This window comes from Gracilinanus agilis, chromosome 5, assembly GCF_016433145.1.
Source record: "Gracilinanus agilis isolate LMUSP501 chromosome 5, AgileGrace, whole genome shotgun sequence".
Classification (NCBI taxonomy): domain Eukaryota; kingdom Metazoa; phylum Chordata; class Mammalia; order Didelphimorphia; family Didelphidae; genus Gracilinanus; species Gracilinanus agilis.
Window position 1 is genome coordinate 223,782,927 of NC_058134.1, and position 27,887 is coordinate 223,810,813.

Here is a 27,887-nt window from a genome sequence, read left to right on the forward strand (position 1 = left end):
GGAGAGAGACAGTCTTCATGACACTAAGCTGACTTTTACATGGGCTCTAAGCCACTGAGAACAACTGAAATTTTAAAAACCTCACTCAATTCCAATGCACTAATAATAATGAGATGAGTTCCTGAGATGATTTATGACATTATTCTCAGCATACGATGGGTTCTCAAGGAATAAAAGGCTAGCAGAGTTGCAAAAGATTGTTGGTCCTTGAATCTAGTACTTTCCCAAAGTATTACCCTCTGGATCAGAGAGCTGAGCACAAAGCTGGTAGTTCATGCTTACTGGGGTGTGGGGGCAATCTTCTGACAGTCCTCCCACCTCAAACCCACTGGTCCAACCCAGCTCTCATTGATAGGGCACTATGACCCTTCTGTTGAACTGAAATGCACCTTCCTCTAATTCCCACCCTTTGCTGCTAGTTCTGCTGGCCAGGGCCATACAGAACCAATCTAATTAATTAATCTAATTCTACTTAAGGCAATTCTCAAACATTAGAAAATAACAAATAGCAAGTTTTTTATGAGTCTTGTCTTGTCCAGGCTGAATACCCTCAGGTCCTTCTTCATGTAGCTCTGATGAGCAGGACTCAGACCTTCCTTTCTCTAAGTCCTCTATTTCTATCAATTCAGCTGAATATTCATTATGCTTTGGGCTGCCCCAGTGCCCTGTTGATCCTATGCTAAGCTTTCTAAGGTCCATCTGAGGTCCACCAAACCCTAAGGTCTTCACACTAACTGGTAACCAGCAGCACCTCTCAGCAGGCTCCAGTGCCTGTGACTTCCTGAAGCCTAGGACCAGCCTTCATAGTATACTTTGTCAACTTTAGCCAACTCTTAAAGTCTGCCAAGATCTTTTCACATTACAATGTGTCCCTTTCACATCTTGGCTATTCCTTCCAGTTCCCTGTCAGGTGCAAACTGCATCAAGAAGCCCTTTATGTGAAGTCACTGATAAATATGGTGATCAAAATGTCTTTAAAAATGGAGAAGAATAATTTTTAGCTATGTCACAAAGTCTTTCAATGAAAAGGGTTTGTTTTTCTTGTGTGTGTGTGTGTGTGTGTGTGTGTGTGTGTGTGTGTGTTTTCATTTTTTATTTTTGGGGGGGGCGGTGTTAAAGGGAAAAAGAGAAAAGGAATTTGGATAATTTGAATAACAAAAAGTCACTGGTAGCCAGGAGAAAGGGGGAACACAAAAGAACTATTAAAAGAGGGGCCCTTATTGGCCAGAAACTTTGACTTCTCCCAAATGAACCTTGTCTTATTTTATTACTTCTCTTTATACAGTGTCTGTGCTGCCTAAGTTTTACTAGTGCTTCACTAATTCTAACAATCACAATTAGACATGTCTAAAATTAGAGGTTTCCATAAAAATTCTTCCCCAAATTTCCCTTGTGGCATGGAAGGGCTTTGGATGCTTAAAGACTGCCAGGGCATCACAAGCCCTTGGAAGACCTTCCAATATCTAGCATTTTCAAAGTGCCAGAAGATGGGAAAAGACCTGTTTATAAAAAAAAAAAAGTGTTTTTTAAACCCTTACCTTCTGTCTTAGAACCAATACTGTATATTGGTTCCAAGGCAGAAGAGTGGTATAGGTTAGACAATGGGGGTTAAGTGACTTGCTCAGAGTCACACAGCTAGGATGTGTCTGCGGCCAGATTTGAACCTAGGACTTCCCATCTCTAGGCCTGACTCTCAATCCACTGAGCCACCCAGCTGCCCCTAATCAAAAATATTTATAGCTGTGCTTTTTGTGGTGACAAAGAATTAGAAACTAAAGGGATATCCCTTAATTGGAGAATGGCTGAACAAATTGGTATATGATGGTGATGGAATACTATTGTGCTATAAAGAATGACAAACAGGATGATTTCAGAAAGGCTGGAAAGGCTGGAAAGGCCTACAAGAACTGATGCAGAGTGAATGAAACAAGCAGAACCAGGAGAGCATTGTACACAGTAACTGAAACATCATGGGATAATCAAATGCAATTGACTTTGCTACTAACAGCAATATAATGATCCTGTTCAATACTTATGAAAAGAACGCTATCCACCTCTAGAGAAAGAACTGTTGGAGCAGAAATGCAGAAGAAAACATGTGATTTATCACTTGTTTATTTGGGTATAGGATTTGGGGTTTTGATTTTGTAAGATGATTCTCTTACAAAAGTGAATAATATAGAAATAGGTTGTGAGTGGTAATACATGTATATAACTTGTCAACTCTGGGAGCGGGGGAGAGGGAAGAGGGGAAGGAGGAAACATAAATCATATAACTTTGGAAAACTTATGTGTAAATTTGTTATTGGAATAAAATAAAGATAAAACTTAGGGAAAAAGTGCCAGAAGGTTTGAAAAGCACTTTACATTTATTATCTCATTTGAACTTCACAACAATCCTATGAGGGAGGTACAATTATTTTCCCCATTTTTCAAATGAAGAAACCAAAGTTGAGACAGGTAAAGTGACTTGCTTTGAGTCACACAACTAGGGAGTGTCTGGGGGAATTTGACTCCAGGTCTAGCATTTTCTCTACTCAGTTTTTCCTATTTTTAACCAAGTGGGAAAAGCTTCTTATGATGCTCATTCACCTTGATGGTGATCCCTGAGCCTGCTATCTAAGGACCAGGCTCATTTCCAAGAGACTCCTCTCAGGGTTGGCCATGAGAAGAACAGTTTCTCAGCCCTCATAGCTACTAAGACATAGGGAGTTACCTGATGTCAGGGGAATAAGTTCTCACACAGACAAAATCACAAATCTTTGAAGTTGTAAAATAAAATCAGGGGAATGAAGCACCAATGGCATGGGGTTACCCTTTACAAAATCTGCTAGGAAGTCTGTCCTTTGGGAAGGGCAGTGACCACTGAAAAACCCAACAGTCATTTCAGTATACAAGTCGGAGGCCAAAAGAGGGCCTGAGACTGTTGCTAATGATGGTCCACAAAACTACTAATATACCTCCAGAGAAAGCCTTGCTTAAGTCCCTCTTCACTTTAGTCCCTCTCACTGACCAATATGTCTCACACACCTCTAGGTACCACAATGCCTTATCACCAGCCAACTCTACTATCATTGCAGAATTCGTCTGTCTTTCCTGACCCCCCCCCCCAAAAAAAGGAAAAGCAGATGTCCCTGGTTTCGCTGATTTTTTTCCTTCCTTCTCTAATTCACATATATATGGCTGTCTAGAAGCAAGAAGAGAGGGGACATGGAAAAAATTGAGTTGATGTAAAAACAAAAGACATCTCATTAAAATCAACTTTAAAAACAGTTGGCATTTCTGTTATCATCTTCAGATTTGCAAGACACATTATATCCATCATGGGGTGAAAGAGATACTGTATTACAAGTATTATTATATCCTCATTTTACAGAATTTTTTAAAATGGAAGCTCAGAGATGTTAAGGGATTAGCCTGGGGTCAAACAGCTAGTTTACACGCAAAGATAAAACTGAAACCCTGCTGGCCTCCAATTCCTCAGCCAGGCCAGCACTCCTCCCCCAATACCCCGGACCTCCATCTAAGTGGCACCTAGAGCTCAGCATCGCTACATTCTGTAACAAAGCAAGTGGTTGAAGGCCTCCTCCTTCCTCATACTCAGCACCAACACTTATGACCACACCATGGCAATGGGGAATAAGCCATCCTTAGCTAAAAAATGATACCAAAAATGATATCCAGATCTTCGGGATCTGATTCTCACTAACAGAATAGAAAATGATGAGAACCCTGTAGTAGAGCTTGTGATCAAGGATAAGAAATTCAGCACATAGGTTGACACACATTCTAGATTTGGGGAAAGCATATTTCAAAGTCAGAATCCCATGGACTAACACTCTACAGGGGGGAAATTAGTCTAGGAAGGACAGGAGATGATGAAGAATGGAATTCTGCAGAAATAGAAATAATTTCAGCAAGGAGGAAATACGAGGATTGTCCAAAAAGGCTCATATGGTTGCATGGAGAATGCAATAACTGACTTAGAGTGTAAAAAGAAAGGTACAGAAGATAGAACCAAGGCAAGGATATTGATAATGAGAATAAGACCATGCATGGTCCTATGAAAGCAGTGTCAAGAGTGTAACAGCTCAGGAGTTGAGGCTGGAGAGTGAAAATGAGGACAGCAAAAATGAACATGCCAATCTAACTTAATTTCTGTTACTAAACTGGTACACGAAGGAATACTATAGATACCATCTATATGGATACTAGCAAGGCTTCCTATAAAGCAATTCGTATCCTTGTGAAGAAGTTGGAAGTATGTGAAAGAGAGCATATTGCAACTGGATAAAATTCAGAGCTCATTAAATGCAGGCTCAAAGGCAGTTGTGGTGGTTCAGTGTCAAAACTGCAGGCAGGCTCCACTGGAGGATCCCATAGATGCAATCTATGCTTGGCCCTATATCAGTAAACTGGATAAAGGCATAGAGGGCACACTCATCAAATCTGCAAAGGGCCCAAAGCTGACAGGAAAAGCTGACACACTGAAAAGCAGTCAGGATCAAAAAAATATTGCCACGGAGATCTATTGGAGTTTTCTTGGCAAGGACACTGGAGTGGTTTGCCATTTCCTCCTCCATATACATATAGCACACTTATATAAAATTAGTCTTAGACACTAAATTGACTTCGTCTCCTAAAAAAAGGACATTAAGTATTCCTAAGGGAAATATTTTTTAAAGTTATAGGAAGATTTTAAAAACCACTTGCACAATAACAGACACGAGAAGAAAATAGCCATGTCTTAAACTAAGGGGTTGACACAGAACTCTTCCAATTTAAGAAAAACACAACTGGGTATGTTAGCACAGGCCTATAACTCCTGCAACTAGGGAGACTAAGGCTTGAGGATCTCCTGAACTCAGGTGTTCTGAGCTGTGAGAGGTTACCCTGCTCATGAGTCCTCACTAAATTTAATATTAATATGGGGAGCCTCCAGAAATAGGGAGGGTCAGGGGACTGCCACTAGGTTGCTTGAAGAAAGACATGTTGATGACAGAGTGGAGTTGTACATCTGTACTTTTAGCCTAGAAAAATTAAGGAATCAAGCCTCTTAAAAAACAAACAAACTTGGGGGCAGCTGGGTAGCTCAGTGGATTGAGAGCCAGGCCTAGAGACGGGAGGTCCTAGGTTCAAATCTGGCCTCAGACACTTCCCAGCTGTGTGGCCCTGGGCAAGTCACTTAACCCCCATTGCCTACCCTTACCACTCTTCTGCCTTGGAGCCCATACACAGTATTGACTCCAAGACGGAAGGTAAGGGTTTAAAAAAACAAACAAACAAACAAACAAACAAATAAATAAATAAATAAAATAGGGGCAGCAGCTAGGTGACACAGTGGATAGAGTGCCAGGCCTGGAGTTTGGGAGGATTTGGGTTCAAATTTGGTCTAAGGTACTTCTTAGATGTGGGACCCTGGGCAAGTCACTTGACTCCAATTGCATAGCCCTTGCCCTTCTGTCTCAGACATGATACTAAAAGAGAAAGTTATGGTCTAAAACAAAAAACAATCCCCCCCCCACTAAAATAAAACAAAATAAGGAGAAAAACTAGCAGCTATTGGGGGGGTGGATGGTGGAGGGGAAGCTAGGTGGCACAGTGGATACAATACAGGACCTGAAGTCAGGAAGACTCATCTTCCTCAGTTCAAATCTGGCCTCAGACATTTCCTACTTGTGTGACCCAGAGCAAGTCACTTAACCATATTTGCCTCAGTTTCCTCATCTGTCAAATGAGCTGGAAAAGGAAATGGCAAACCACCCCAATGTCTTTGCCAAGAAAACTCCAATGGGGTCGCAAAGAGTTAGACATAACTAAAAACCAATGCACAACAACAAATAAGTTTCACTAGAAGACTGATCCTTTCAATCTAGTTTCTGCTGAAAATTACAACCTGTTTTGGGAATTTTTCATAAAGTTACTAGTGTAAGGCAATCATTATAATAAATATATGCCACCAAGAGAGGAGGTTGATTTCTTTTTTTACCTACAAACAAATTTATATGCAAGATATATAATTTTCAAAATTGTAAAAAATAAAAAAGAAACATTGGTTCAAATACCCTGTCTGGTCCTAAGCAGGGAAAATGGAAGTTAACATGTCTTTTTCAGAACAATTACACAAATCTTAAAAAATAACCCTGAAAGAGTGTGAAATATCATCATGAAGTCACTCAAATCCCCTGGGCTAAACAGGCCTGGTACAGTTCATCTCCTTCACCTTCTGAGGTCACTAGACACAGCAGACCACATAAATGGAGATTAAGGATTGGAGAAACATCTGGCACAAAAGGCCAGATTGGGGACAGCTTGGTGGCTCAGTGAAGAGAGAGCCAGGAAGACCTGGGTTCAAATCTGACATAAGACACTTCCTGGCTGAGTGATCCTGGGCAAGTCACTTAACCTCAAATACCTAGCCCTTACCACTCTTCTACCTTGTAACTGATACTAAGTACTAATTCTAAGATATAAAGAAGGTAAGGGTTTAAAAAAAAAAAAAAGTCAATCAATGGGTAGGAGAGCTAAGTGGGCTACAAAAAGATTTAGGACGACTGTTCTAATATTCTTCAGGGAACAACACAAAAGTGACAGAGGAGAAACTGAGAATAAGTCCAAATACTTTTCTCCACAAATACATTTAAGCAAGCAAATTGCAACCCACAAAGATTTACCAAACTTAATCTCTGATTCCCTAGGTAGAATGTAAACTCCCAGAGGGCAAGGGCTATTTACCTTTTTTTTTTTTTTTTTTGCCTTGCACATAATAGGAGCATACTAAATGCTCATTGGCCAACTGCAGGCAAACCCAGGGGAAGGGTTCTTTTAGGAAAAAAAAAATGAGAACACTAGAGATTAAAAAAACAAAACAAAAAACTACTAGCTGTGACTACATGAAGAACTTGCTCCAAAAAATTTTCATTTTTCTTTCTTTCTAGGGCTAGACATACTTGTCTGCTGAAGGAAGTCAGAGAGATTTCAGGGTTTCTTCTCAGTCTTCTTTCCCCCCTTTCAGACCTAAACTGTGCACTAAGAGGGTGTGTTACCGACCTGAAGATTCCCCCTGGCCCAGCTCATAGAAAGCCTGGGCAGGGCTCTGAGTATAAGGACTGCTAACTTGCACCCACAGGGGATTTCTTATGGTGGGTCAACAAGTCAGTCCCAGGCTCTTTCACCATTTAAGGAATCAATGTGGGGCACTAAAGTGTGCCTTAGATGACAGTGGTGGCAAAATCTCATCTATAAAGTTAATTTTATGTCTGGTGCACAAAGATTTAGCCAGGTTTTATCAGATAAGTGTATACATGTTATTTTTTTTTTTAAGACAGAAAACATATGTGATAAAGCCTCCTGAATGAGTCTGGGGCCCTAAACACAGCAGCTGCCACAGGCTGAACTTACAAATGGGTGCAACAACAGCTGAAGACCTCACACCTGCAGTAAAATGAAAAGTTATATTGTTTTGTACAACAGCTGACCAATCAATAAACCTAAATGAGTAGATGCTATCTCAATCTTATGTTAACAAAAAAATAGTCCCATTAAGGGAAAGGAAGGAGGGCTTTATTTATGGGGAAAGCAAGAGACAAGATAAAAATATATGTTTCCTTTCAAAACAGGAAGAAAATTCTTAATAATTTCTACATGGCTGATTTACTCTAAAAATGGAAGTGAGACAATCAAAATGATTCTAGCTAAAAAGATCAGCTTGATGTTTCATTCTTCTCAAAGACAAGTGAACAAACAAGCAAGCATGAAAACATAGGCAAGCACTAAAATGCAAACAAGCTTCCAGCTAAGTTTACAAAAAAAAACAAAAACCAAGGCAGTGCCTCCTTACCGTGGAGATGGCATTGACCATGCCGTTGGTGATCTGATCCTGGCGCATGTGCTTTACCACATCAAACTGGGCAGCCCTCTGCTTTGGAATCACTTGGTCAGCAATCTTCTTCATTTCAGAATTAAATTTTTTGAACAAGTCTTCAAAGAGAAGAGACAGAAGCTACAAATAAAAGCACAAATATAAGAAACGCCTTTTTTAAAACCTGCTTTTGCTTCTTTCCTACATAGGCTTGTACCATGAATAAAACTGCTACAAAGGAAGGGAAAGGCTGGCTTTGGCTTCAAAGAATTGAGCCTAGCTTCAAATTCATGCCTCGGCTACTTATTTTTATTTTTTTAAAACCCTGGTCTTTCTTAAAAATGACTGTAAGATAGAAAGGTAAAAGCTAGGCAAATAGGGTTAATTAACTTGCCCAGGATTTACATAGCTAGGATGTATCTGAGGTCAGTTTTTAACTCAGGGTCTCCTTTTTCCAGGCCTGGCTCTCAATCCACTAAATCACCTAGCTACTCCTTTCTGATCCTTATTAACTGTGTAATCATCATGAACAGATCACTTCATGTCTTAGTGCCTCAGTCTCCTCAATCAGTAAATAAAAGGATTTGGATTAAATGATCTCTGTTTTCTTCCTGATCTGTCATTCACTCAATATACCAACATTCATTCATTCAATGAAAAAACAAAACAAAACACTAAAACTTAATTCAGCAAGTATTTCATGAGCCCATTTCTGTGTGTGTTTAGGCGGGTGGAGACGCCAAAGATACCTCTGCCTGCGGGCAATTGCAATGTAATAATTCAATTTAGAAATGCCAAAACAGTAGAGAAATTCAAAAGCAATATAAAACCAGGTGAAATATCAATCAAGCACTTTATTAAGCCCCTATCATGTGCCAGACACTATGCCAAGTGCCAGAGATAGAAAAAGAGATCAAAGATAGTCCCTGCCCTTAAGGAGTTCCTACTCTAAAGGTGGAGGCCACAAGCAAACAAGACATACAAAGCAAGGTATATAGGCAATTGTTTATGAAACTGCTGAAGAAGTTCAAAGCAAGTGTACAATGAATGAACCATAGGGACTTATAAAGCACTTGCCAATCAGATCATCACGAGGTAGGATTGGTGAAAAAAGATTCAGCAAAGACATGGGCTGGGCCTTTAAGAGCTTGAATGAATCATACAAATTCACAAAGCTAGAGAAAAATGTGAAGATTTGTAGGAACTGATGGACAGAGAAATAATTAGAATCAAAAGAAAAATGTAGTTGATGACAATTATGTGAAGGAAAAAAAATCCCTAAAAGAATCTGCACTCTATGTGACTGAGAATAGTAACAGTTCTCTGGGAAATAACACAACATGCTTCTTGCCTCCTAGTAGAGAGGTGGGGGACTACTAGAACACACCATTGCATACAAGGTTGAGGAGGGTTACCTAGATGGACAGAGAATGAGAGTGTTAGGGGTAAAGAAGAAAGTAGTTCAAATCCAACCCCAGCCATTCAGCTGTGTGACCCTGGGCACTTAACCTTGTTTGCCTAAAATAAACAAATAAATATAGATATTTTTTAAAGACTTTGGAACATCTTGTATAAAGACAGAAAATAACCATGTTAAAGACTATGCCAAATTATTTAAGAGAGAAATATAAAGTAATTCTAAGGTTTTACCTCATATCTAGCATACTAACAAAGATGATAAAAGACAGGCAGAGTCAATGTGAAAGGGATTCAGAAAGACAGATGTACTAATACATCATTGACAAGTGCAAACAGGTCCAATCATTCTGGTATTATGCTAAAACAGTAACTAAATTGTCAGTGTATACCTTCACCTGGAAATCACACCACCAGACATATACAAGAAAGTTAAAAAGGGAGGGAAAAAAGGTCACATTTATACCAAATATTCATAATCAGCAGCTCTGTATGGAGGGAGGGCAGTAAGACAGGGCAGAGATTACAGGGAGGTATGTGATAGCAAAGAAATGGAAATGGATGCACATTAACTGGGACATGGTTACATTAACCATGCCGACACATAATATTATGGCATATCATTGTGCTTTATGCAAAAATCATCATAGCTAACATTTGTATAGCACCTACTATGTGCCAGGCACTGTGCCCTGAGCTTTACAAATGTGAAAAGGAATTTTTATTCCCTTTGCCTATTTTAAGTTAATCAATCAAGAACTTAAAGTATCCCTACTTAACACTTAGTAAGTCACTAACAAAGAAAGTCACTCCTAAAAGGCCACAAGCATCATCCCCCTCCCCCGAAGTGCTAGTCAAAGTGAAAGGCTGTGATTGATTCCTGAGATGTGACAGGAGAGCTGATGGGTGGAGAAAACTATATAAGCAGGAGCCTGAGAGGGATTCAGGATTTTCATCTTCATTCTTGGCGGCCTTTAGCCTTGGGGCTCTGGTGGAATTCTTGGCAGTCTTGGCCTAATGCACGATGAAGGTCTCGGGGATTTTTTCAGTGTCTTTGGCTCTTCGGATTTTGGGTTCCTGATCCGGACTTTGGATTCTGGTGAGGTTTTAATTCGGATTCACATTCATGGTCTGGAGGCTCTAGGATTAGGACTTGGGGTATTTTTAGCTAGGTGATATTTTCTACCTCCTTCCTATATTTCCCACTTTAATATCTCTACTCTGCTGTAAATAAAGCTACCAACAATCTACTGACTCATAGTTTAACTTTTGTAAATCAGCAACCACAGTAATTCTTTTTTTTTTTAACCATTATTATTTTTGTCAAACCAAATTTTTTAACTATTACATTTGGCCACCCAATTTTAATTATTCCACAAACATGATGACATTTGATCCTTATCACAACCATAGGAGGAAGGTGCTCTTATTATCCCCATTCTACAGATGAGGAAATTTAGGCAAACAGAGGTTAAGTAACTGGCCTAGCATCACTCAGCTAATAAATACCAGAGACTAGATTTGAACTCAGGTCTTCCTGATTTCAGGCCTGGTGCTCTACTATACCGCCTCTCTATCTCCAGAACATCCAGGCTTTGCTAATCTTACTCGTGGGCACCAAGGAATTAAGGCCCTGTGGAGACCCAATCATTTCTGGCAGGCTTGGCCAAACTGGATTCTGCTTCCCAGCCATCTTCTCACTAGTTGCTTTTTTTCCAGTCTGGAATCCAGCCAAGTCCATATTACTGATGTGTTTGTGCCAACTAACTCTTCTCTGACTTTACTCACCATTCCTGTAACTTTCCAAACCAAATTCCTCCTCCCATCCCACCTTGTTCTCCAGGTATTGTCTCCCCCATTAGAAAGTAAGCTCCTGGAGGCAGGCAGGGAATGGGTTTTTTTGCTTTTGTTTTTTATCTCACTGCGTATTTGGAACGTATAAGCCCTCAGCTAAAGGTCTTTTCAGTCATTCAGGAGACACAATGACTATGGAAAACTCAGAGTGGCTGGGAAGGACTTAAAGGAAGGTATGCAGAATGAAAAACAAAAACCATCTACAAGAGGATTACACTGATATGCTCAGTGCAGTGCTGTGCAGTTAGAATGACCAAAGAGGATCTTGGTTCCAGAGAAGGCTAGAGAATATACACCACCCTTCTTTGCCAAGGAAAGGACCTCTGGGTATGCAATATGGCACAGTGGTCAGACTTAGCTGGTTTGTGGTTGGGTTTCTTCAACTGCCTGCTTCTCTCCTCCTTTTTTTTAATTCCCTGGGGAGAGAAAACACTTCAGAAATGAAAGTGACATAAAAAAAATCAATAAAATGTTTAGAAAGGAATGCTTGCCTTTCTTGCAAGGCTCCATCCAAGTGCTACTTCTTCCACACAGTATGCCTTGATCCTACAGCTGAAAGTGATCTTTCTCTCTCAAATTTCTGCAAGTGTTTTGTCTAAACGTGCCTTTGCCCTTATCTGAGTTTGCCTTGTATCATACTGGCAAAACTTCAGTGAAAGTCGTCTCCAATTACACCATGTTACAAAGATATTATTATGAGGTGTTAAAACTCTAGTACTGGGATGAGTCACCTTTGACACACCTGCAAATGCCAAAAGGCTTGGAATATGATCCAGAAAAGCAGGTAAATGAAGGAACATTTCATTCAAGCAACAGAAGGTGTTTGGGAGGATGGAGGTTTGGGAATTCACAATATTTAATAATGCAATTTCCTTAATTTATTTGAAGACCGAGATCAGAATAAACTGGGAAGTTATCCAGTTTACCAATCCTTCTTTTACTTCTTTCTTTAAAAAAGCAAAAAACAAACAAACAAAAAATAACCCTTACTTTCTCTTAATGTCAGTTCTAAGACAGAAGGTTGATAATGGTTAGGCGACTTGGGTAAAGTGGCTTGCCCAGGGCCACACAGCTAGGCAATGCCTGAGGCTAGCTTTGAACCCTGGTCCTCCTGACTTCAGGCTGGGCACTCTACTGAGTCACTTAGCTGCCCCATAAATCCTTCCTTTTCTACAACTCTGGTATCATTACCTCTGTATTTGGGGTGTGTACTTTCAATCCTAAAAACTTTCCACGGTAAAGTATGCTTTCCTATGTTTTATTCATTCACTCATCTAAAACATTCAATCCAACACAAATATTGGATTATTCCCTTCAGGGATGACAAAAGTGAAGAAAATATAGGTCCTTCTCTAAAGGAGATTATACCTCACCAAAGGTGAGAAGACATACATATCTATAGATAGTATGTGCGCATAAGTGCCAATGCTACAGAATACCTATAATAAAAGAAATGCAAAGGACCACTTCTGGAAGGAGCAAGTTCCTCCTTTTTCAAAGTCTTTAAGCACTTTAAGACCCCTTAAGCAGGTAGATAAAAGAGAGCTTTTTGTTCAGATACAGATGGGTTCCCTTCCAACTCTCAGATTCTGAAGTTCTACATGTAAGGCCCTGCAAATGCAAAGGCAAAATTGAATTCATGTCTATGCTCTATGTTCAGATGAGGGAGTGTTCAAAGGATCGCAACGTCATGGATTTAATATCATCTCATGTAATCCAATCTAGTCATTGTACAGAGAAGGTCCACCAATGTTAAGTGACCTCTAGGATCACATGGCTGCTAAGAGCAGACTCTAAGCATTCAATCCCAAGCTTCTGACTCCAAAACCAATGCTCTTTGCACTGTGCCATAATGCCTTAACAGCACAGGGATATGAAAAAAAAAATACAGTAGAACTCATAGTAAAGTATTTGATCTGGACCTTGAAAGACAGGTACTATTTAAACAGACAGAGATGAAGGAGGACACTGCAGGCCAGAATGACACAAACCGAGGACCAGTGAGAAAGTGAAGTCTATGTGTGAGAGGAGCTTCTGAATGATCAAGTTTAGTTAACTACGCAAGGAGAAGAGGGTGAGCTAGATGATTCATTTGAAATAATTATACCAATAGCTGAAAACACTCCTAGCTCATTGCTTTCTGGTTTCTGCTACAGAAGAGGGCACATTTCAAGAAAAAAATAAACAAAGAGCAACAAAGGACATCTATTCAACAAACTTTTTTTTTTTTTTACAAAATAAATAACTACCCCATTGAAGACACTCTTCTAGGCCCTGAGGATAGGACACAACCCTCCCCTCAAGGGGTTCATAGTCTACTATGTCAAGAACAGAGACTATGATGTACAGAAGTTAAACTCATGTTAATATTTCAAGGTTATAAAATTTGAATGCTGAGAGATATTCCCTATGCTGGTGTAGATAAAAGAAATCAATCCATAAACTTTTATTTAGTATCTCCTGTATCCGGGACCAGGGCTAAATCCTGGGATGGCAAATAAAAGAGTGAGGCACATTCTTCCCTCAAGGAGTTTATAATCTACTAGGGGTAGATAACATGTTCACAAAAAAAGCAAATACAATATACATACAAACCAAAAGCTGAGATGGAGGGAGGAAAGAGAGGACCAAGAGGAGGAATGAGGAAGGGCTTCTAGAAGGGGGGTAGGGGGGGGGGGGGAACTTGAGTCAAACATTAAAGGAGGGGGTAGACATTCCAAGGGGGAAGGTTGAGGGAAACTATTCAGGAGAGCCTATGCAAAGGCATAGAGATAGGGTGAAGCTCATATATGGAAATATTAAATGGCAGCACTATGGAGAAGGCATTAGAATGGGAAGAGATGTAAAAGGGAATTCTTGGTTCTCTTTGAGTTCACACTTGAGAAAAGGGAATCCTTCATTCTCTTTGCCTAGTTGGAGTTAAAACTTTGACAATAACTCAAGAACCCCTACTTAGTACCTCACTAGATTAACTCACCTTGGTCTACCTTTTGATTGAATCAACACAAGCTCGAAGCAGGTGAGTTCACACCTTACTTGATGCTAGGTGAGAAACCAGCAAGATACTTGGAGAGCTCCACCTTTTTCCTCAAACTCAAACCGCCCAAAACTTAAAGAGTTCACATACTCAGAAAGGTGTGAACCCCAAAGCGACAACTAAGACAATTTGGAAACTGTGACTGGCCCCCATGAAAAGGGACAGGGACAGGAAACCACCATAAAAGCCATGAAGATCCCTGAGCAGGCAGTCTGGTGAAGGAGGCTAGTAGAGTGAACTCCAAGAAGAGAGTCACTCCAAGAAGGAAGTTGGCCTCAGGAGTCACCTTCAGCTCCAGTCACTGTTTTGGGTGGGCAGATAGCTAGTTTTCCCTTCCTGTCTTCTGGAGATAGTTTAATTCCGAAGGTTAACAAGTCCTGGCTGAGCCAAGCAGTGGAACAGTATTTAGTTAGATAGGTTAATGTCTTTTCTACCCTTTTTGTACTTCATTCTTTTATAAATAAAAGGTTTATAATTTTCATATATTTAGCCAAACCATTAATTTTAACACAGAGATCAATTCCCTCTGCACCTTAGTAGACGGATTCATTAATTACTCTAGGTCAGTGGTTCCCAAACTTTTTTGGCCTATCGCCCCCTAAGTAAAAATATTACTTAGCCCCCTGGAAAATAATTAAAAAAAAATTTTAATAGCAATTAATAGGAAAGATAAATGCACCTGTGGCCATCACCGCCCACCTGGATCGCTGCAGCACCCACCAGGGGGCAGTAGCGCCCACTTTGGGAATCACTGCTCTAGATGAAGGGGAAAAATAATCTGGCAAGCAATTTCTACAGTGATTCTACAGTGATTAGCCACTCTCAGTTCAGGTTAGCAATGGTGTGGTCCAAACTTGGCGTAATCCTGTGAGGGGAGGTCTGGTCAGACCACTGCTATAGCCTCTGAGAACACAGAGTCCAGCCATGAGGAAAAATGCTAAAGAGCAAGATAAAACAAAAATGAAAACTAATGGAAAACAATAGGGGTGACATCCTGCTTAAAAACTAAGACATTAAGCTTCAAAGTGAATAAATTATGTATCAAATCAATGATAAAAAAACATTTTTGCCATAACCTGGGAAATGCATTAATTCAGTTTTAAAATGAGAAGGAACTTTCAGAGAAGGTTCTCCCTCATCTTCCATAGTTACCTTGATGCAGAGAAATGATGCCCCCAGGCTTCCTGCCCCAAAGGCCTACCGTTTCATCTGCACAGAACAGCAGCTCCTCTGCCCCCAAGAGACAGTGAGGGTCAGGGAGGTGCCTCAGCCCTCCCCACAGTAACAAGCTCCTCCTCTTTACTTAGCTGGCTAGTCCTTGGACAAGAAGCTCTCCTCTAAGAGAAGAATATCAAACTCAACTCAAGGGAGCCATATGGTACAGTAGTATGCTGACTTAAAGAGGAAAGGATGAGGGAAAAGGACCTATTGGTACAAAAAAAATTTCTAGCAGCTCTTTTTGTGGTGGCAAAGAATTGGAAACTGAGGGGATGTCCCTCAATTGAGGAACGGATGAATAAACAGTGGCATATGACTGTGATGGAATCCTATTGCGCTATGAGAAACGATGAGCAGAATGATTTCAGAAAAATCTGGAAAGGCCTACATGAACTGAAGCAGAGTGAAGTGAGCAGAACCAGAAGAATGTATACAGTAACAGCAATACTGTGTGATGACCAACTGTGAAAGACAGATATTCTCAGCAATAAAATGTATGTTAAAAATCTACTGCATATAATTAGGAAAGAAAAAAACTAAACAGAATAAAAAAGACAGGAAATTTAAAAAGCTTTAAAAAAAAAAAGAAAGAAAATTACATTAACACCATCTTTATTTATTTTGTTAAATGTTTCCCAAACATATTTTAATCTGGTTTGAGAGGCCCTTTTGACCCCTCTGCTCCAAGCCATTCAAACTCCACCAGGGCTGCCTTCCATTGGCAGAACTCTTGAAAAGTCCAGGGTCACATAAGTGCCTCATTAAGGAGGAAACAGACTTTAGTAGTAAAGACCATCAGATAATTCAGCTTAATTCCATAAGCAGTCATTGAGCACCAATCTTCCATGCATAAAAGGCTGAAACCAGATACGGGAATTATTAGTCTCACTTTTAAAGGGTATATGAAGAGGCAGCTCGGTAGCATAGTGGATAGAGTGCCAAGTCTGGAGTTAAGAGGTCTTGGGTTCAAACACGACTTCAGATTCTTCCTAGCAGAGTAACCCCTGGGCAAGTCACTTAACCCCAATTGCCTAGCCTTTGCTTCTCTTGATACTAAGACAAAAGATAAGGATTTAAAATAATAAAAATAACAAAATAATGGGCATATGAAGAGCCTCAAAAAGTCTAAAAGGAAAAATTGAAAATGAACTTGTACTGGGTGATCATTAAGGGTAAAGACTGAACTACTTGATAGAAACATCAAATGTGACTAAGGAAATCAGAGAGTTTTCCTATGTGGCCTAAGGAATGTCTACTTCATATTACGTATTTTGTTTCTATTTAAAAAGACTTTTAGAGTAAAAGATAAAAGCCATGGAAAATTACTGACAGGAGCAAGAAGTTTTGTCATAGTTGTGAAATTTGCTTGTGTTTGAAAATGAAGGATCTTAAATAAGATGAGATGGCCGTCTTCCAGGTTTCTTGTAATGCTTTACAGCATACAAATACTGCTCAATGCTTTTTCCTATATCATTTTAAAACATTAATGTTAAAAGGCTACATATGACATATGGAACACGTCAAGCATGCATACAAAACTACAATGTTTTATACAGATCATATAATCCATATGTATCCACATACACAGATACATGCCAAAGAGTTGTGGGCTATAACTGTGTACTATTTGTTTAAAAGTGCCTTTCTGCCCATTTCATCTAAAAATAATGCCAGCTGACAGAAAGCATTTGCTATACTTTATCTCACAAGATCCTGTCACAGGACCCATATGAAAAAAGTCAGTGGAATATGATCACACCCATTTTGAAGATGGATGAGGGCCCTGAGGCTGGAGAGCTGGCTGAGAAAGCCTCCAAGCCAGATCTCCTGGCCACACATCCAGTGTGCTCCCCATCGTAACGGCTGCCTCAAGGGAGGAAAAGCTACCTAGAAATCTTTAACTAAGAACAATAAATAGAAGATAGGGTTGAATTTTGTGTGAGAAATTCTGAACTCAAGTAGGAGAACATATTAAGCAAAATTAATGTTGTAATTCATGTATTAAAACAACATTAATGATGCTGAGCGCCTTAGCATTTCCCAATTAACAACCTCTTAGCTTATGTATGGAACTCATGTAAATATTAAAAAGCAGAGAAAAGGTTCGCCAGCGCAACACCTGTCTTATACCTCTATGTCTTTGTGGTGCTTATCTCCCACACTTCCTCTTCTCATGCAGGCCTATCAGAAGCCTTGTTTTCTTCCAATTTTCTTCTCAGATTTCCCTATCCAAGTGTTCTCTCTGATCTCAGTCGGCCTTGTACTCATTTATGTATATGTTGCATTCAGTCCAGAAGAATATAAGCTTCTATGGGGCAGGCACTGTGTGTTTTCTCTCTTTGTATCCCCAATACCTAGCACCACTCTCTAAATTTTCCACAAAAACTGAATGAGTACCTAGGAGAAATGAAGCAAGAAAAAAAATGAAATAAAGGTTTTGGAGAAAAGAATTAGAAGGAAAATAAGTTAGGGAATAAACCTTACACACATGACAGACGCCAATCATGAAAAGAACAATTAGAAATCAAAGCTCAGTGCATTGAGAGCCTAGAGGCTAGAGATGGGAGGACCTCGGTTCAAATCTGGTCTCGGACACTTCCTAGCTGTGTGACTCTGAGCGAGTCACTTAACCCCCATTGCCTAGCCCTTTACCACTCTTCTGCCTTGGAGCCAATACAGAGTATTGGTTCCAAAGCAGAAGGTAAGAGCTTTAAAAAAAAAAAAAAAGAAAGAAATCAATGGCCATAAGACGTCAAGAACAAAGGAAAAAGACTGAAAAAAAATAAAGAAGAAAATAAAAGATATCTCATATAAAAAATAACTGACCTGCACAACAAGTCAAGGAAGGATAACTGAAATAGCATTAAACTCCCTAGATACATTCTATTTCCAGAAATCATATATGAAAACTGCCCAGATCTATTAGAACTAAAGGCAAATGAAAATAGAAAGAAGTTATCTATCACTGCCTAAAAGGAACCCCAAAAGAAGTCCCAGGAATGCCCTAGTCAAAATGTGGAGCTCCTACATCAAAAGGAAAAATAATAGAAGCATTCGAAAAGAAGCAATTCAAGTATCAAGGTGCTACAGTCAAGATCACTCAAGACCTATCAACATCTTAAAAAAATGAGAAAATCTAGGAATGCCAACCAAGAATAATTTGTTCCCCAAATCTGAGCGAATAATCCTATAAGGGGAGAATGGACCATTAATTGAAGAGAATTTTCACAAGCATTTCTGATGAAAAGATCAGATCTGATGAGAAATAAATTACAGAATCCAGAGAAACCTAGAGAAGTCGATTTAGATGAGAAATCTGTGAGGAATTAGATAATGATGCAATGCTATTATTAATAAGGGGAGAAGAAACAAGAATTCCTTCAAGTACCTTAGTAATTAAATGAGAAAAAGAGAGGCCACAGTGATTGGGCTAAGAGGGGAAGGAGAATGAAGGGTAAAAGGAGGAATATGGTGGTATGGAAAGGAGGAAAAGGGGATGGAATCTGCTAAAGCAGGGATTAGTAAGAATGACGATTTAAAAAAAAAAGAGGTTTAAGATGCAGAGAAGGGAACAGAAGTTCAGAAGAAAGAGAAAGAAGCAAGGCAATTTTGAAAATAATGTGAATTATAGATTTTTTTAAAGCAACTGGCAAGAAATGGGAATGATCAATTTCATAAACAATCCTTTTTTTGTGTTCTGCTTATTCTGTATGTGGAAATATTTTTGGGGGGGTCTGTTTAAATTCAGAATGAAACGATAATTTTTTAAAGGCTAGGAATAATCTCTTTTTAAATGCAAATATAAGGAATAAGGACAAAACAATAAAAACTAAAAATGCAAAATTATAATGACCCAGCTTGGTGCTAAAGAATAGATATGAAAAGGCACTTCCCCCAAAGTCTTTGCAAAGGTGGAACACTAAAGATCTCAAGAGTTTTTCTGAGATATTAGTTATTTACATAACTTTTTTTTCTTTTTAATTCATTTTTATAAAGATTGTTCTTTGGAAGAAGAAAATGTAGATGACTTAAAATAAAACATAATAAAAACTTATTAAAAAAACTACTCACTGTTAAGATTTTTTAAATAGCTAATAATTCAATTTTTTCTCTAAGCAATTCCCTAAGTAAATCCAAGGGAAGAAAAGTTGTGGGAAGGACAGAACAGGACTGATATTTGTAAATATAGGGCTTCTTACTAATAAATTAAATACATTCTTTAGCAATGATTCCTTAATTCTGTCTATTGTTCTTTTTCCTCTCAAAGTAAAGGAAGGCCACACAAGTTCTTGTAATCTGAGTAATCTCCCAATATATCTTTTACACTGCTGTTTTACAGAAGTTTGACTTTTTTAATAAAAAAAAAATACCAATACCACCATTAAAATCTCAAAAGAAAATAATCTAGAACTGCAGATGTTAATCTGCAGTTGGTGAACAGATTTCAAGGGATTTGTGAATTTAAAAAAAATCTTGAAAGCTATATTTCAATATAATTGGTTTCTTTTGTAATCCTAGGCACTTTATTTAGTTTATTTAAAAACAGCCTGAAAAAGAGTCCAAAGATTTTACCAAACTGTTAAGAGTCCACAACACTCACAAAAATTAAGAATCCTTGGTCTAAACACTATTAATTTAGAGAAAAAAAATTTTCACTTAGATTTTTCAAAGATGTAAAGAATTTGGCATATTGGAATCCTTATTGCCCCCACAAAAGGACAGTTCTGTGTCATCTACTGAAATGAGGATATTAAGTGATACCACTGGCAGAGGATGCCTCTTCATCTTTTCTTCTCTCAGGATGCCTTGCACATAATACAAACTAAGCCCAGTCATACTTTAAGGCACAAAACGTTTAAAATTCTGAGTGTCTTAGCATTTTACAATAAATCACTTTCCCCTTATCAACCATAAGTCACTAAAAGTCATAAAAAATAAAATTATATACTTTTAAAAGCAGATTATAAGAAGAAGAGATGTGAATTCACATATAATCTTTTTGTGTTCTGCTAGGCACAAAGAAATGCTTTTGGGGATGTTTTAAGTTCAGAATAAAACACTTTTTTAAAAAAGGAAATGGAATTTTTTTAAAAAGCCAATGCAAATGGAAAGAACAAGAACAAAACAAAATAGAGAAATACAGACATGAAAGTTTTCAAAGTTTTCCTCTCAAGAGGAAAAACAACCCAACTAATAAAATAAAATATTTTAGTTTAAAGAATCAGCTTTGGGGGAAAGAAGTTGGTGAATATAAGGCTCTTAACAGATGATACACATACTTCAAGGGTTAACTATCATCAAATTCAAATTTTCTTTAGAAAGTCAGCTCTGCATTTTTAATAAACGATTTTGTAGAGCTAAGTATTAAAAGCAGATGAATTTTATTACTAACTACAATGAGAATGCTCCTTTTGAAGGGAACCTTACTCATTTTTCAAAAACTGTCCCAACAGCTGAATTTGGCTTTGGGCTACTTTCTTTGCCCTCCAGACAGACCTTCCTTTGACTGAACTCAGCTGTGAAGCCTGCACCAAGGCCAGAGAGGTTTTAGCCCAGTTTAAGTGTCCCCTCTGAGCTCAGAAGCACCAAAAAAGAAAGTGCAGGTAAAATGCCCCTTTGCTCCTGTGACCTCAGAACTACTCTCTCTTTCCCAAGCATCTGTGCCTGTGAACAGCCCAAAGTTGGGGGGACCAAGGGAAAAGCTGGGAGAAGAGGATCATCCCCGCCCTGACACCACGGGCTCGCTCTGATTCTCATAGCTCCCTAGGCCAGGGCACTTGGGTGTTTCAGACTAGGACAAGAAAGCCGCCCTGGCTCCCAGCTGAACCCGCCGAAGCCAGCAAGAGAGCCGAAACACAACAAAATGTCCTTTGAGCCGAGAGAGCAAAAAGTGCCATCCCCAGAAGTTACACCCTGCATTCACCAACTCATTAATATATTTCTCAGACCTCAACTTTACTTATTTTCAATGCACTCAAAATAAGGCCAGGAAAGAATGCTTCCCAATTCACAAGCTCTCTAACAGGGCTGCAAGGAACTGCAAGGCCAAGTCACACAATAAGCACATTATTTAGGTCAAGAGTAAAATGATTCAAAGGAAAGGGATGGAATGCTGGTGATAATATTCAGTACCTTCCCCAGCTAGCCCGGGCCTTTCAGCCTGCTTAAGACAGGAGCACTAAAGAGTAAATTATATTTAAGGGGAAAATGCTGACAGCTCATCAATTGATTTTCAATGAAAATGCTAAAAAAAATTAATAAAGAAATTAAGCTGCTGAAATACAGTTTCACCAATTAGCTTAATGTCAGAGAATTCTAATTAGGCGTCTTGAGATTGCTATTTAGTTTAAGCCTTCAGAGTGCCAAATTCTCCTTTTCACACAAACTGGTTGCAAAATTAAAGACATTAGGCAGCCTTAATTACATTATCAGAACAGCTGGGATTAGGCAATCTCTGAAGTCAAGGCGGCCTTCTTTTGTCAGCGACTAGAAATCCCTTGCTTTCCAGGGTGCCGGATTGTGGGGCTGTTCCATATCTCACCCAGACAAAGCAAGATGCATTAGAAACAAAAAAATTCCAGACAAAGAATAGAGAACTGCTCGGCAAATAATGAACACATTAGCGAAGAAGAAAAGGCAGGTGAAAAGATTAAGCCTGGAACGGGCGGGTTTTGCTGCCGCCTCTCCTGGCTGCTGGCCTCCCACCCCTCGGTGGCACAGCCAGCTTGGCCGGGCCCACACCGCCCTTATCTGAGGCCCGAGCACATTTCAGGCTTGGCTGTCCCACGGGGTGGGAAATTAGCAGCGATTGTTTTCACACATCTTGGCCAACACAATATCTTTTATGTCTTTACATTGTCTGTAAAGCTATGTTTTCCCTGCACGAGGGACACTCTTTAGAAGTCTAATTTTTGAAGCAACAGGATCCCCCCTCCACCCACCCCAACCAGGCCAAGTTCCCTGACAACCAGAGTGGCCCACAAAAAGCATATTTTCCCAACTGCAAAAACATTGGGGGAGAAGGTGCACGCAGTGTAATCCTCAGGCCTGAAACACTTTATTTTAGCTTGCTGCTGTCCATCAAGCTTAGGCTAAAAACAGGAAGAGGTCAAAAGCCCCACTTCCAACAGACAGCCCAAGAGGAAAAAGGAAACTCAGTCCTTGATCAAACAGCCCTGAGTCACCCTCAGAAACCTTGGAAGGACATAAACTTCCCAGAAACTTGGTCTTTCAATTCCTGCACAGTCTGGAACCTGAAGAAGAGCCAGCAACTCTTGGGTGTACCCTCACACTCACAACCCATCACCTTCAGTCCCAAAGGACTCAAAGTTTCCCAATTATTAAAGTACTCATGATGGAAATATTTGGCCAGAGTAGAGGAGGTCCTTGCATCCCAGGGTATCTCACTGCTGACGCTGTCTTCTGTATAATTAGAATTGGTTCAAAATTCTAATTATGTACTACCATATCTTTCTTCCAAGAAAAGTACCTCACAATGGGCAATAATCTGGGCTGGGAACTATACCAGTTTCGGACTCAGGGAAAACAGTTTAAGATGCTTTCCCAAGACTGGAACTGGAACCAAAAATGTGTTAAAGGTGTCCATCTTCTCTGGTCCATAAAGCCTCTTACAAAGTCCTTCATGGCCAGTAAAATCTTGAAAATTTTTAAAAAGCATAAAACTACTGCAAAGTCCTGATTTCCTCCCCCCAATACAGCCTTGTTCTGTCCAATCCCACTCCTCTGGGTCACCTGTTTTTGATCCACCCATACAAGGTAAGGTATCACATCTGGATAACGCAAAAAAAGCAATGTGTAGCAGTCCCCAAATTCCTTTGTGTAAATTTATTTAAACCCTTAATTTCTGTTTTAGTAATGACTAAGGCAAAAGAGCAAGTGCTAGGCAAACAGGGATTAAGTGACTTGCCCAAAGTGTAAGGCCATATTTGAACCCAACTCTAGCCCTGGCAGGCTATCCACTAGCTGCCCCTCTTGATGCAAATTTAAAGAAAAAAGTAAAACTTGGCGACAAAGATATTCAACAAATTTTAGAAATGATAATAACTTCATTTGCAGTACCAAGCACATTACAGGTGCTTAAAAAATGGTTGTTAAACTGAGCTGAATTTTATATCTTACCCTGAACATTCCCTGAACACTAGAGGTGAAAAGCACTTAGCTGCCAATGTGCAGAAATGCCCCAAAACAATCCACACATAACTCAAAAGACATCTTCTCTCATCTTACCGGATGTACCCTCCCTCCTATTACCTCTACATACGGAAGTTTGGAATTAACATAAACTTAAACTAGCATTTTTAGAGCTTTTGTAATTTGCAATCCAGAATTCTATATTGCAGTATTCTTTTCTTTCTCCTTTTTTTGGAAAGGAGGCCTTGCCCAAGCTGGAAGTGAGGTGAGGTGACCAATCACAGGCTCAGCCTCATCACAGATGGACATGGGAGCTTTGACTCATTCTGTTTCCAAATGAACCATATTGGGAACCAGACTGAATGGGGATACCCAAATGGCTTAGCCCACCCCAGCTCAGGAATCTCCAATTTGAGAGCCCTGTTAGTTACAGCAATCTCAGGAGTAGGTATTAAAAAGTATGCCACCAATCCTGGCTTGTACTACTTTTGTTCCAAAAATCACAATCAATAAATAGGTGGTATACAAGACACTGAATTACGTACTTTGCAGATTTTAGACGGTCTTGGAAGAACATGGTTCCTGCCCTCGGGGAATTTATTTGGGGGCCAAGTGAAGAAGCAATCAAGGAAAATATAAAACATATGTATAAATCCCTAGAGAGGGTATCATGGAGTAGTGAAAAGGAAGCTGACACCTGAGTTCCAACCCTCTCACTAATAGAATCATGTGACCCTGGCTAAGTCACTGAGATTCTTTAAGCCTCAGTTTTCTCATCAGGATCATAGAGCTGTCAAGAGAATCAGATGAGGGTGCACATAAAGAGCTTTGCAAACCTTCAGGACCTATAAAAACACCGTAGGCCAAAGTTCTGTTAGGACAATCTCGTGTAAAAGGAGTGTTCCTGGGTCTGGATCTCAGTTTGGTTTTACTTAAAAGTTATTTCTGAAGGACACATGAGGCACAAAAGTACAAGGAACAGAGGTACATACTGCCTAAACGAAGTAAATGCTTAAAACACATACACACACATGATTTAAGAGGTAGAAAACCTCTTGTTACTTGTTATTATAGTCCCATAAAATTCTTAAGCTTTTAAACTGATAGAGATAAAACAACCTAAGTTTCACAGTACTATAAGGGGAAACTGTTCATGGTTTAAATTAAATTTTCTCACCTCTAATATCACAATATAGAGAAGCTTTACTGTAAGTGTCCTGTTAACGCATGGAATTTGTTATAATTTGCCAAATTCTTTGGATCTAATTCAAGAGGACTTGTTTTACAAAAGTACAAAGAGAAGAGGGAGAGTCAAGAAGGCAGAGCAGAGGAAGATGAACAGCCCTCTCCACAAATATCTAGAAAAAAGTAACTGAATTCTAACTGCCTAATAGCACCCAATCTACTGAACTTCCTACCCAGAACAAACCAAAAGATCCAAACCTGGGTCAGGAACTTGCAGACCTCAGATCAGGAAGGCAGTGAGAAGGCAAAGTGTTACTTTGGGAACACTAAAAACTTGCTAAAAACTAAAACTCTACCCTGAGCTATCTTCAGGATCCAGGAATGATACAACATTCAATAATACCCAAGAAAGAAACTGAAGAGCCCAAGGCAAATGCTCAACTCAGATATTCCCTTTAGAAGGTAAAAAATGTTTTGAAAAAAAAAAAATCAAAGGAGAGCACTAGAGGAAAAAAATGTGAAAAGAAACAAGAATCCAGGAAGAAAGCTATAGAAAGAGAATTATCAGCTTGAAACAAGAGAAACAAAAACTCACTGAAGAAAAAAGCTCCCTGAAAATCAGAACTGACAAAATAGAAGGTAATAATTCCTTGAGGCATCAAGAAATATGGCCTGAAATAAGAAATAAAGCCTGGACAACCTTACCGCCCCCCCCAAAAAAATATTTTATATATATATATATATATAAGAAAATCACAAAACTGCTAAGATGATCTCTTAGAACCAAAGAGCAAAGTAGGAAGGGAAAGAATCCACTGGTCACCTCCTGAAAGAAAACCCAAAACGAAATCTTCTAGGAGTATGGTAGTCAAAATTCAGATCTCTCAAGCCAAGAAAAAATATTATAAAGAGCCAGAAAGAATTAAAGTACCAAGGAACCACAATAAGACACACAAGATTTAGCAGCCATAGCATCCATATGAAATTCCAGAAAGCAAAAGACCAAGGTTATAGTCAAGAATAACTTCCTCCTGAAAACAAAGTATAATTCTACAAGGGAAAAAAAATTAACTTTTAATGAAACAGAATATTCCTCAAGTATTCCTGATGAAAAGACTAAAGCTGAGTAGAAATTCTGAAGAAACATTTTAAAAAGTAAGCATGAACAATTGTAAGAGATTCAACAAGAAAAAACCACCCGTGTAAAGATATGAGATGATACATGTTGAACCCTCAGAGATCTATTGATCATCAGGAATCACAGAGTCTAATTAGGAAATATGCCTAGGAGTAGTTCTGTTATGTTTTGGTGAATTTAAAAGAAGAATGGAAAAGGAGAAGAAGAAGAATACAATGGGAAGGGGAAAGGAAAGGAAAAAGAAAGATGGGGAAAAGGGCTTCACATAATTGCAGTGTGCATGTAAAGTCTATGCAAACAAGGAATAAGAGGGGCAAATAAGAAACACTTAAACCTCACATTCATCTGAAAGGCTTCAAAAGAGAGAAGAAAACACATACATACATATATATATCAACTAAGTACAGAAATGCATTTCACTTAAGAAAATAGAAGGGAAAGAAAAGGGGTAATAATAGGGAGGGTAGATTAAGGGAAGGACCAGTCAGGAGCAAAACAAACTCTTAAGGAGAGGGCAAAAAATAAAAAGAAGGAAAAGTAGAAGAGAATAGGGAGAGAGGAAATCCACAATTTACAATAATAACTGTGAATGTGAATGAGATAAACTCACCCATAAATGGAAAAGGATAGCAAAATGTATTGGAAACTAGAACCCAACAATATACTAATTTACAAGAAAAACACTTGAAACAGTAGTTTGATCTCAGCGCCAGATGAAGTCAACCTCAGCTTGACAACTATTGTCCCACTTCTCTCCCATCCCTCAGCAGCTTACTACTTAGAAACTGCTAATAAATTAACAACCATCTATTAAGTACCCACTATGTGCCAGGAACTATGCTCCAGATGTAAAGGGAAAAATATGAAACAGTCCTTGCCCTCAAGGGCCTTACATTCTATTGGAGATAAAAACATGTACATATATTCATATATCATAATACAAAATAGATAAAAACAGTGCGGGGGTAGGTAAGTGGTAGCACTATGGATAGAGCATTAGGCCTAGAGTCAGGAAGACCTGATTTCAAATCCAACCTCAGACACTTGTTAGCTCTGTGATCCTGGAAAGTCACTTAATCTTTGCTTTTCCCAATTTCCTCATTTGTGAAATGGGAATAATAATAGCACCTGCCACTTAAGAGTTGTGAGGATCAAATGAGATAACATTTTTTAAATGCTTAGCACAATGCCTAGCATGTAGTTAAGTGCTAAATAAATATTATTATTATCTTTATTTTTATTACGAATACTACTTTTTTGGGGGGGAAAGATGCTAACTGCAGGGCAGAGAATGGAGTAATCATTAATGGTTCAAGTGGGAGATAGCATTTAAGCTGAACTGTGAAGAACAACATGAAGAGGAAGTCTATTCCACAGAAATGTCATGTATGAAGAACAGCAAATGTGGAGGGAAATAATAGAAAATGAGTCCGGAAAACAATTTTTTTAATGAGTCTGGAATGGTAAGTTGAGGTTCAATCTGAAAGGCTTTGGATGCCAATGTGCCATCCAGGCTCAAAGCAGATGAGGCGCTGCATCCTCGTGGGATCACATCCACAGTTCCTAAGGTTCCTTCCAGTTTTCATAGTCTATGGTCCTAATTCACTTCCGAGGAAGGTACTATCTAAATGCTAAGTACTATTATTATACTTTATGTTAATGGAACTAATTTGGTTATGTACCACTATAATTTCATCACTATAAGTGCTCTTTGATTTAGAAGTTACCCTATGTGAGGAGTACATGGCTGCTTCAATTCCTATTTTCAAAAAAACAAACACTAGCTAAGCCATCCTTGAGGAAAAATAAATATAAAACTTCACACTCAGAAATCACTCACTTGTCCTGCCAATTCCAAACGCTTGTTACCATAGTAGTCTCGGTCATCAACTTTATTATCTCCTTGGGCCAAAATCACTCTGCGTACCATCACTGCAGTGTAGATACACTTTGCACGGAAATTGAATTCCTTTACCTGCATTCCAAAAAAATCAAAAAGAAAAATTCTGAGAAGATACACATTTCAA

General features: G+C 39.0%; 1 protein-coding gene across 1 annotated transcript in view; it reads right to left on the reverse strand.

Annotated features, from left to right (window-relative positions):
- Positions 1-27,887, reverse strand: part of POLR3B (RNA polymerase III subunit B) — a 144,858-nt gene that overhangs the window by 68,706 nt on the left and 48,265 nt on the right. Inside the window, exons 12-13 of the mRNA XM_044679792.1 lie at positions 27,701-27,835; positions 7,841-8,002 (exon numbers count right to left, since the gene is read on the reverse strand). Of these exons, the coding sequence (XP_044535727.1) occupies positions 7,841-8,002; positions 27,701-27,835 (297 nt within the window). The remainder of the gene's footprint in view (positions 1-7,840; positions 8,003-27,700; positions 27,836-27,887) is intronic.